At 36.4% G+C, this 11600-nt stretch overlaps 2 protein-coding genes across 2 annotated transcripts; one reads left to right on the top strand and one right to left on the bottom strand.

Annotated features, from left to right (window-relative positions):
- The first annotated feature begins 208 nt into the window (after positions 1 to 208).
- Positions 209 to 1942, top strand: LOC129457295 (ermin-like). The gene is made up of 2 exons (XM_055230639.1): positions 209 to 789; positions 1543 to 1942. Exons 1-2 carry the CDS (start codon positions 354 to 356, stop codon positions 1836 to 1838), a joined length of 732 nt encoding a protein of 243 aa, XP_055086614.1. The 5' UTR covers positions 209 to 353; the 3' UTR covers positions 1839 to 1942.
- Positions 1943 to 2111: 169 nt separating this feature from the next.
- On the bottom strand, positions 2112 to 11078 carry LOC117388864 (polypeptide N-acetylgalactosaminyltransferase 5). The gene is made up of 10 exons (XM_033986419.2): positions 9683 to 11078; positions 9431 to 9597; positions 9004 to 9123; positions 8417 to 8552; positions 6364 to 6483; positions 6164 to 6281; positions 5329 to 5658; positions 4961 to 5041; positions 3940 to 4092; positions 2112 to 2983 (listed from the first exon to the last, which is right to left on the bottom strand). The coding sequence occupies exons 1-10, from the start codon at positions 10681 to 10683 to the stop codon at positions 2846 to 2848; spliced, it is 2364 nt and encodes a 787-aa protein (XP_033842310.1). The 5' UTR covers positions 10684 to 11078; the 3' UTR covers positions 2112 to 2845.
- Positions 11079 to 11600: the final 522 nt, after the last annotated feature.

Genomic DNA, 11600 nt, shown 5'->3' with positions numbered 1-11600 from the left:
ATGATAAGGATCCATCTTTGACCTTTTAGAGGCCAGATATTTTAGTTCAGGTATAACTTAATAAAAATGTTCCTCAGGTTTGCTCCTAGAACTTGACATAACAGAGTTTTGTGGTTAAGTAAACCAGGGAATGTTAATCCATGCTCCTGTGGTACAGAGAGATTAGAGAAGCACTGCATTCACTCCATATGCAGATGTAAGGACCACAAAGGGGCTTTGTCAACGCCACAACAAAAGCCTTGTACTTCACTTTGTACTGAAAACACTGTACTGAAGACTACACAGCCATGGATAGATTCTTTCATACAATGTAGGGAATTATGGGACTGTGAGAATTAGCAGAATTTTGCAAAATGGCAGACTTACCACATGTTTTTGAAGAAGAGGATGCAATGCCCAGTGAAATTTTGGAGATTATCAGAGGGATCACACCTAAAGCTTTGCAAACACTAGAAGAGCCCTGCAATGAGACAGACGCGTGGTCCATGGAGGAGGGAGATGACTCTGTGTTCTACAGTGATGAAGATACACCTCAGCAGGTCGGCATTTTGGAGACAAGGAGACCACTCAACAGTGAGGCTGATGAGATACCACTGCAGGAGGATGAACAACTGGAAGAAAATAATGAAACTGTACAATGTATAACACAGCAGAAAGAGAAAAGAGACAATGAGCATAAAATAGAATACACAAATCTATGCAGCACAATCTCTGAGATGTTAGTGAGTGCACCTGATGAAGTTGGCCAGTTGATAAACATAAACCTGGCAGTGCAGTCCTCAACCAAAGGTAAGAAAATTTGATTTCTTTAACTTAGAGTTCAGTAAGATCAGGCCAATAAAGATTACTAGACTTATTCTTGTAAATAATTGTAATCTCATTAATAGTTGCATTTTACAGTGCTGTTTCACAATTACAAGTTAATATTGTTATCTGAACTGTGTAATGACAGTGTACAGCTTAATTCCTTTCAGCAGATCTTCTAGTTCAGGGCAATTACTATATACAATTTTTAATTTATACTGAAAAGAATTTTTCATAAAATGGCTGGGGTGATTTGTTCATTTAGCAAAACAACTTAAAAAAGTTCTACACATAATGATGATAATAATAATAATAATAATAATAATAATGATAATGATAATGATAATGATAATGATAATGATAATGATAATGATAATAATAATAATAATAATGCATTAGAATACTTTCCAGGTATTCAAAGTTGCTTTATAATTTCATATATTATTCTTTTGATACTGGGTGTAAGTTACTATTGTAGTCACAGTCACCCTGAGGCAGACTGTCGGAAGCAAGGCATCAGCCCCTCCAAGCACCAATCACCTGCTCAAACTCCACATTCATACCAGACAAGGTGGGTGAAGTGTCTGACACGACACTAAATGCACTGATGCTCCACTGTGTGTGGCACCAGGTGGTCTCCCATCCAAATACTTACCAGGCCCAACCCTGCTTAGTTTATGAGATCAGATGAGATTGGGGATTGACAAGGTTTTCTCTTTGTATTCATATTTTATACAGATTTTTCTTCATCATCCAAAGAACCAGCAGCTTCAAACCAACTGTCTGGCACTTACCAACCTTCACTTGAGGTGTATCGGGCCCCTGAGAAAGACCAGAGCCACCTCCAACATGGCTTCCAGGCTCCCAGTGAGAGCCAGTCCATTCCAGCTTTAAGTAAGAAGAAATCAAGCCACCCCAAGTCCTTTAACCACCTCACGTCCTCCAAGTACAGCACCCTGTCCTACCGCAGGATCCGCCGTGGAAACACTAAGCAGAAGATAGAGGAGTTTGAGTACATGATTATGAACTTGTAACAATAATAAATCTTGGGTGATCAAAATAACACAAAAATATAATGAATTCCAGCTTTGGAGTCTATCATTTCAGTATACAAAATGACCACAGGCATGTAATTATTTAGTAAATAACACTGATTTGAAATGAACTAACAGAACATTGTGGTATTCAACTGCAATGTATGTATTAATATTATGATGAAAATAGCCACTGCTGTAACATATTAATAGTGCTAGACTGCTCATATCCCTGTTGTACTTGTGCCAAATGTAATAATGAAAGTCATAATTGCTTTATAGAAAACTTTGATTTATTTAACAAAGGATTTCAGTAAAATGTTAAATAGTAACCCTGATTGTGGAGTGTTTTGAACAATACTTCCCCCTAGTGACAAAAACACAAAATCACATTTACAAATAATTTAGCCTCCTCCTTTTTAAACTACCACATACTTGGTTACATACGGCAAACGTTTTATATTTGTCATTGATTCTTGAGCTTGAGATTTGAAATTATAGTCAGACAGTTGTTGTTAAATAAACATTACTATTTAAAATTATAAAACCAAAGTGAAGTGAAACTCTTTCAAACAAGCTATAGAAAAATGAAAGTGGCATTGCAAATCACTTATAAGTTTGATTAATAATTAATAGGCACTCTTATTTGCACCCAAGGCAGCCCTGAATTTTCCATAAACAAATCAAATACATTATCACACAATGGCACATCAGAAAAAGCAACACAAATATATACATAAAGTGACAAAATGTATACAAATATGATGTCAGCATTTTTTTTTTTTTTTTTTTTACAAAATGAGATAAGGCTCTTTGGCAAAAATGATATGTTATACCCTAACCTTAACAGTCTTTAACGGACATATACACATTTTTTTGTTTCTCCATTAGGCACAACAAAAATAAAAAACATTGCACATTCCCATTCACACAAATCGTCCCCAGAAAAGTCCACCACCAAAGCTATTCCAAGTTACACTGAAGCTGTAGGCCCACAGTTTTGATCATTAGGCAAAGTAATGTGTGAATTCCCATTTTTGAAAAACATTATTGTGGTCACATGATCGAAGTAGCACGCTGTCTCCTTTGAGTGCAGCCTCCAGACACATGCGGCCCCAAACGTAGTCGGTTATGATGTGGTCGGCCTTCACAAAGACAAAATAAAAAATGATAAGCAAGGCTATTTGGGTTATAATATAAAAAGGTTGTGTTTAAATTCTATGATTTAGTGTTGTTTCAGATGGAGGGTAGGGGCCAATGTTATAATCTTTGACAGAAATTTCAAAATGGAATATCCACAAATGTTGAACCTAATTTTTAGTTGGGTCCATAATCTATTACAAAAAAATTTGAAAGATCTGGTTAACAGATTGACAGACGACATAATGACCATAAACAGAGATCAAAAGAGAAAACAGTAAATTCTATCATAGCATTTTAAGCTGCCCAACAGTCTCAGCAGACCTATAAGGCAGAATTGACTTTTCAGTATTTTTCCCCTTTTCCCCTTCTCATTTACCCTCTCGAAGCTGAGTGATTTGTGCATGCTTGAGCAACTTTCAATCGCTTATTTTCACCACATTGCTGATCAACCCCTGTTTTCACCGCTACTGGTATACGGTTGTTGCTCTGTACTTATTTCGCTCTCCAATAAAATGTTTTTAATCGGTGATATGTGTTGGATTCAGCAGGGCCATGCAGTAATTTTGGTACAAATTTCAAACTAAAAACTTGCTAGGTTGATCCACACCGATCCAATCCATACGAGGGGCCGATATTTGCTGTGATTATGTTTACGGTGACTCCCATTGGTTACTGCAGTTTTCTAACATGGACCCCAGCAGACTTTTTTCTTTTATCAAGTCGTTTTAGATGAATATTGCGATTTACAATGTGCAAATTATAACATATTGATATTGCACATGGTGTGATACATTATAACTATATAGGAGATGCAAGCACAATATGTTGTCTGTAAAATATACATGGGTTTCAAACTGATGAGAAATTAGGATGTTGCCATATCAATTAACAATTCAAAACAATATATTACATCTTTTGAATAGTCGTTAGAATGTTGTGATCATGTAACTTGACTTACCATTAACGAGCTTCCAAGTCTGTGGTTCCATCGGAGTTGTACGTTGGCACGGTCACACAAGTATAAAGCAATGCTGCTCCCTTTACTCTCTGGGCCAATGCAAACATTCTCCCGCTGAAGATTTCTCAACCAAGTGTAATTAAAGTGTTGACTCTATAAAAGGGAAAAACACATATACTTAAGATAAAAAAAAGAAAACATTTTGGCAGTGGTGAAGTTGATTCTACATAAATCAAGGTTTTGTGTTTATGTTGATGTAGGTTGTGTCCCTGATGGCTCATGTTTGGAAAATATAGTTTACAGTTTTGCTAAGCCACAAGGTTATACTGGTCTCGGTCAAATCATCTAAAAAGGGCAGTGACACATTTTCTAAGTTGTTTTTTTATGTAGTCAGCAAACTTATAACAAGCAGAGGAGCAGAGTCAGTGGAATGGCAAAAGAAATTTGTGTAATACCTAAAATTATGAATGATTTTTTTATTTGTAAAATATGTAATTACAATAAATACATAAATAAGACCTTTTTAGATCTAGTATTGGGAATCAGATAGTAATCGATATTAAAACTAATGGAAACCAGATGCTTAATTTGAACAAGTATCAATACAGCAAAAAGTATTTTTGCAGTATTGATACTTGTACTGATTAACAAGACAAATTTTTGAGTTTTGCTGAACAGCTTTAATATGCATAATTTGAGCTTTAAAGACCTCATGGTACCATAAAGAAAGTACAAATATTTTGTGTCAAAAATCGCATTCTATTACTTAAAAAATAGCATTTTTCATCTTCAATCTGGTATCGTAGTCAGTATCAAGTTTTGAGTCAGTTCTTTAGTATCAAAATCAAGATAGAAATTTTAGTATCGTGACACTAGACCTAGTACATACATGCATAACAAAAAACATAAGGGGTAACCCAAAACACATACAAATTAAAGTCTCAACACTGGGAGTGTGCTTATACACTAGTATTCTTATTATTCTATGCATGTGTTGTTTACTTAACATTGGCAAACCTACCTGCTGGTTGAGATCACAGGTTTCAAAGAGGAGAGATCCTTTATGGAGAGTGAGACATTTTCTTAAACCTTGATTGAACACCTGCAAAGTCACAAATATATTCAAAACAGCGTATTCACAACAACATTTAAAATTTTGATGCTTAATGACCCTTGCTTATTTTGCCTCAGAGAATCCTAACAGCGGGCTCTTAAAAACACCATGGGCATTGTTTATTACCAAGACTCTTAATTAGTTTCTGTTCTGTAAACTTTGCTGCAAGATCTCCAGCAGAGTTGCATACTAATCAATGCAAATTTTCAAACTTGATATTTTTGAAGAAAGTAAACAACTTTCTAACAGAATTAAATATGAAAGGTTTTACATACCAATCCCTCTGCTTTAACTATGGGGGCGTCTGCTTCTGGATACACATTGTCCAGGTACCATTTGAAGCTCTTGCACTTCAGATTTTTTCTCAATTCGATCTGGTCTTCGAGGTCGCCAATGTCAATATGTTTTTTGTCCAGCAGGTGGTGGTATCCGTGTCCATAGAAGAGATCTTTGTATTCATCCAGCCACACTTCAGCCACTCGAGCAAGATTTCTCTCCACTGTCTTCTGTCTATCTTTGGGGAACTTGTAAGGGTTTTGCCCCCTGAAAATATGTCCCACTCTGGAACAAGGGATGATCTCTATTTCTCCTCCACACATCCAGATCTGAAGCAACAAAATATGATTGTATACATGCTTATGTTAAAGGGAGACTGCCCAAACTGTTTACACAGTAGCACAATGAGAAATCTTGACAACTGCTAGATTTAATTTGTGCTTTATAGCTCATTTACATGTTGTGAAAGAGACTGCCTGTTAATGCAACTTTACAAAGCTGTAGTAGGATCTAGGTTTATCTCCCAAGGTCGTTTCTAAGGTCTTAACGTTTACTTTTATTGATCTAATTCTATTTAATTCTTGATGGCCTCTGGTGCGTGTTTAAGGTGTAGGTTGTATGTGAACAAGGCTGACCCAAAAGTAAAGTAAACAGAACTAAATCTAGTGTGCAGTGGGGTTGCTCCACAGAGTGCACTAACATGTAAAAAACACCTAAAGCATGCAGAACAATTATACTGTGACATATTTATTTTTAACGGCCTGGTTCGCTTAGGGCGCCATAGCCTAGAGCCAGCCTTGATTGTATGGGTGGAAATTTTGGGGTAATGCATACCTTGAATGATATCTCCATATTCTCTCCTCCCCACACATCCAAGCCGGGATCATAAGCGCCAAGTTCATAGAAATAGTTCCTGTCTATGGAGAAGAGTCCCCCGGCCATGACTGGACATCTGCAATACATATTGCAGAGAACAAATGTCAGACAACACCCAGGTATGTGCATGGAAACATATTTAAAATCAATTTTTGAACCTGATAGGATCTGCTATGGTCATGTTATGCTTCTTAATGTAATCTTCAGACAGAGGGCTCCATCCAAACACCAAAGGCCATCTGAATATCCCACGCTGGAAGTTGTCAACCAGAACATAACTGCAATAGAAAAGTGTGTCTGCGTTGATAGAGAGCCACGGAAATCCAATTAAGTTCTGGAGGACAATCAGATCCCTACTGAACCTAACAATTACACCTTACCAACTGATATTTTATTAGATTCCGTTATTATAAATTCTAAATAGGAAATATGTGATGCTTTCAATAGACATTTTATCTCTGCATGTGATATGTTGAACAATAATGGTCCTTCTGATGTTGATGTTGAATCTGAACCTCGGACAGATAGACAGTTACATGGAGGTCTTAAATGCTCTCCAATCCATAGACCCAAAGAAGTCCACGGGAGCTGACAATCTCGATCCAAAACTTCTTTTATTAGCTGCCCCATATTTAATTCAACCTCTTTTACATATTTTTAATTTGTCAATTCAATTGGCAATTATACCGGAATTATGGAAAACAGCACATGTTTTGCCTTTACATAAAGGTGGGACAACTAAAAATGTAAATAATTTCTGGCCAATATCTAAATTACCTTGTCTTGCAAAAGTTTTAGAAAAGTTAGTTTCAAATCAGGTTTTTGACCATTTTGAAGTCTTATCAGTCAGGTTTCAGAAAAGGGCATAGTACTGTCACTGCAACCACAAAAGTTTTAAATGACATTTTCTCAGCCCTTGATGATAAACAAGATTGTGTAGTTCTGTTCATGATCTACTGAATCGAAAGCTTTAGTTAAATCAATAGAGTCCTCCTGAACCGTCTGAAGCAGATTGGATTTGACAACGCTACATGTAACTGGTTCCAAAATTATCTTTCAAACAGAACCCAGGCAGTAGTAGCCGATGGTTTTAAATCAGATTTTTTAACTTTAAGTAAAGGAGTGCCCCAAGGCTCAATTTTGGGCCCCCTACTTTTTACTATTTTTATTAATTCTATTGGTCACAATTTAAAAGAAAGCCACATACATTTATATGAAGATTATGCTGTTTTGTATGCAAGTGCTCCTTCTGCTGATCAGGCACTTTTAAAACTGCAGCAAGATTTTAATGAAATCCAAAACTCCCTCATAAATCTTAAGCTGTTTTTGAATGCAAGTAAAACTAAGTATATGAAAAACATTTCAGTAACATGCAAGCTACAAACCTTTACACGCTAAATGGTACATTCATTGAAAGATTTGACACTTATAAATATCTTGGATTTTGGCTTGATGAAAACTTGTCCTTTAAAAAACATATCTCAGAATTATGTAATAGTTTAAAATCTAAATCATCATTTTATTACAGAAACAAATATTGTATCCCAATGAGTGACAGAAAAGAAATAGTGCAAGCAACCTTCCTATCTGTACTGGATTATGGGGATGTGGTGTATATGCAGACTTCAGCCTCTGCTTTGAAACCATTGGATCCACTATTTCACTCAGCCCTTCGTTTTATTACAGGTGATGGATTTTTAACTCATCACTGTACGCTCTATGAAAAAGTGGGTTGGCCATCACTATCTGTTAGAAGAGAACAGCACTGCATTAAGTTTATGTATAAGGGATTACTTCAAAAACTGCCAGAATACCTCACCTGCTTGTTAATTATTGATACCGGAACATTTAACACCAGATCACATGACTGCATAAGGCTAAGGACGAGCCACAGCAGAACTGAGATGGGAAAGAGGGCTTTTAGCTGTTTTGCTTCACAAAAATGGAATATGCTCCAAGGAAAAGCAAAACTGGATATGTTGGTGACACAATTGCAATTTAATAATCTGATGCCAAACTTTTATACACACACTTGCACTTGTTATTGATGTTTTTTATGGACTTATTTGTTTTTATTGTTTTTTCGGTTTGTGTTGTATTTTAAACAGGGCACCCATGAAAAAGATAAAAAATAAAATAAAATAGAAAAGAATTGTATCAATTCTTCATTTAACTTGGAAAGTTTCTGAATAAAAAAAAAGAGATTTTCACCTCATATCTTTGTCACTAATGACTTCAATAACAGGACAGGGTACTTTCTTGCGGTCCAGATAAACTTGCTCCAATAATGGCTCTAACCAGCCTACATTACATTCAACGTGTGAGTCCAGGAAAGTCAGGACGTCACCTGTAACAGAGACAGTAGTTAATAGTTCTTAAAAAAAATTAAAAAAACATGAGCATAGTTACCAATAATATACAAGCAGCAGAGTTTTATCAAATGTGTGTGAAAGAAATTATACATTGGAAAAGTATATTTTCATGTATGTTTTCTGATCTTCTCTTTTAAATAGTTTTGCAAAAACATAGTAGCATTTTTATTGTAGCAATTGTTCAACAGAATTGCAGGAAGTTAAAGTAAAAACAGATGTCTCTAGACAAAGAAATATGTGAATGAGTTTCATAAAAAGATTTACTGAATCATTTGTAAGCCAAAACGTTATGCTACACCCATATTGCACAATTTTTTTCTGGTTAATTTGGAGCTGCACAGTTAAAGCATATTTTTTCAATATGGATATTTCTGAAGAAGTACAGCATCTGTGTCTGTTTTCAAGCTTAGAATTTTACTACTTTACCTGTGGCCACTGCTGCTCCAGCCATTCTGGCCCTGATGAGACCTTGACGCTCCTTCAGATGAATTATTTTCACTTTGGGAAACTGTGCCATGTAGTTATCCAGCTGCTCCTTCAAATAATCTGTAACAACAGTAAATACACCCTTCAATATCTCAGTTATGCAATAAGGCTTAATGAACTCTAAGTCCTAATAATTTTAGTACAGTGAAAAATAGTTCTAATTTATGTTGATTCATAGTTAGAATATAAATGATGAAACATGTAAAAAGAAAACATCCTTCTACTTAAATTATAATGGTAAATTATAAATAACTACTAACAGAGTATTCACACTGTGCATGTCTAATGACCAAAGCTGTAATATAATTATTGTTACCTTGACAATTATACACCCAATTTGTGACTCAGACATTTAAAATTGTATTACCTCTGGTGCTGCAGTCATCCACCAGAATAATTTCTTTGAGGAGATTTGGTGGAGATCTGTTAAAAACACTGTGCACTGAGCGAAGAAGAGTGGACCAAACTTCATCCACAAAACAGAAGATCACACTGGTGGAAGGCAAGTCATTGTGGATCAGATTGTCTTTACACCTTCAAGAACAGAACAAAACATAGTTAAGATCTTCGCATGGGAATAAATTATGGATATGCAGTATAATTGCCAACTAATGCTTACGTCTCAGGCCTAGTGTCAGGGATGGCTCTATCCAGGGGTATCTGATCACTTAAGTAGACATTAAAATGCCCCTCAGCCCACCTCCTCTTCACTTCTGCATCCTCATCCTTGTTGCTCAGGATAACAGCGCGACCGAACTGGCCCACTGCGTTGGGATTTCTGGGAGACTGAGTCACATCTAGTGAAAGCACTTTATGGACACCTGGCTTTTTCCTAACAACTGTGACATTTTCTTTGAGGTCCACTTTCTCCTGGAGCTTGGGCACAGATTGCAGTGCTTCTTTTGCCTTTACCTCCTCATCTTTGACATTTGTCTTGACTTGTGTCTCTGTAATTGTGCTGTTTACCTTGCCTTTTACATCCTTAATGAGAGGATTGGTAGGTGTTTTGACAGGGTGTGGCTCTTTCTTAAGCTTAAGTAGTGCTGTTGTATTTGCTTGTTCAATCTTTACTTGTGGTTTTGGTGCAACATCCACATTTTTTTTATTTGAATGTTCTACCATTTTACTGTCTTCAACATTAGAGTGTTTGTTTTCATTAGGTATAACTTTATCTGCTGTCTTTGTAGTAGTTTTAGTTTTACTGGAATCCAACTGGTGTTGTTCATTCATGTCCAAGTCCACACGCATCTTGGAAGACTTTTCAGTTTGTAGTTGTGAAGGATTAATTTCATTAGAGTCCATCTGCTTGTATCCAATAAATTTCCCAGTTCTCTTCCTTCTATACACGTTTTCAGCCAAATTATCAACATGTAAAGGTTTGTTATTGGCTTGGTTTGGAACTGGGTGACCAAATCCACCCTGTTTCACTTGAGACATCTTGGCCTGCTGGTTAATAATTTCTCTCTCTCTGATGATTCTCTCCTTCAGCAGCTGACCATTCACGTCGTTTATTGACATGCGTAAAGCTGCCATGTCAAATATCAGCCATATGATCGATGCGATGAACACACATGCCAGCACCCTCCCACTGCCCCTCAAGTATCTCTTCAGCTTTATCATTTTCAGATTCTTAGAAAAGATCACTTTCTGAACATGTCAAAAATAGTTCCTACGGTTTGATCCACGTGTGAAGGGAGCTTTCACCGTTCTTCTCTGCAGATAAGCCTTTTGCCTGCGTGGCATGCTAGAGACCATACTTGTAATGACTGCTACATATCAAGGTAGTGAGTGACAAGCCCACAATTACAGTATAAAGTTTGTTTTCCATACCGCAGCTATCCCGTCCATCTCCAAACGCGTAGAAACAACCCGCTAGATTTGTTAAAACCTCCAAATCATCTCGAATGGATGAGCATGAATTTAAAGATGTAATTTCCTCTTTTTAATCTACAAACCACAACTTTAACTGACAGTGTGATTTGTATGAGGACGTAGCTTCAGACGAACACTCGGCCAACGCACGCTGATTGGTCCGATTATATGACACGTCACAGTAAAAGCGTCAACTACGTAACGTCATGCTAGGCTAACTAAAATTAGACACGAACGTACAGGAAGTAAATAAAGTAAACGTTAACCTCAAGACGCGAACTGACCTTACTTTTACTTAAATTAATTAAATAGTTAGATTAAACTTGCAGTAGTATGTGTTTTCTTTACTCTAATAAATCGCTGCTCTTCTTTAAAACGGATAATATTATTGTGAAACAGGAAGCTATCTCCTAACATTGCTAGCTTGACTCTTTACCACAAATAGCTTCATTTAACAGCCCTAGAGTTAAAAGTAGTGGAAGTAAACATTAACTGTTTCCACCCCATAAACGTATAACACCATGAAGCACACGTGTCTTATTTCATTAACGAATAACATATGTTTTCTCCCAAGGAAGGCTCTGATAAAGTGACAGTTAAGGGAAGTGAGCCTGGAACAGAATAAAAACATGTTTAATTTGGCCTGAAAACCTGTATGTCCACAT

Source organism: Periophthalmus magnuspinnatus, chromosome 21, assembly GCF_009829125.3.
Source record: "Periophthalmus magnuspinnatus isolate fPerMag1 chromosome 21, fPerMag1.2.pri, whole genome shotgun sequence".
NCBI classification, from domain to species: Eukaryota; Metazoa; Chordata; class Actinopteri; order Gobiiformes; family Gobiidae; genus Periophthalmus; species Periophthalmus magnuspinnatus.
Note: the sequence above shows the minus strand (reverse complement) of the source record. Positions and strands in the feature narration are given on the sequence as shown.

What these genes read in the sequence shown, in the direction of transcription:
- LOC129457295 (XM_055230639.1), top strand. Translation starts at nt 354, where the DNA reads ATGGCAGACTTACCACATGTTTTTGAAGAAGAGGATGCAATGCCCAGT. An exon ending in AGTGCAGTCCTCAACCAAAG is followed by an intron (nt 790 to 1,542) that starts GTAAGAAAATTT and finishes TATTTTATACAG; the next exon opens with ATTTTTCTTCATCATCCAAA.
- LOC117388864 (XM_033986419.2), bottom strand. Translation starts at nt 10,683, where the DNA reads ATGATAAAGCTGAAGAGATACTTGAGGGGCAGTGGGAGGGTGCTGGCA. An exon ending in ACCATAGCAGATCCTATCAG is followed by an intron (nt 6,282 to 6,363) that starts GTTCAAAAATTG and finishes TATGTATTGCAG; the next exon opens with ATGTCCAGTCATGGCCGGGG. An exon ending in TAGTTAAAGCAGAGGGATTG is followed by an intron (nt 5,042 to 5,328) that starts GTATGTAAAACC and finishes GTGACTTTGCAG; the next exon opens with GTGTTCAATCAAGGTTTAAG.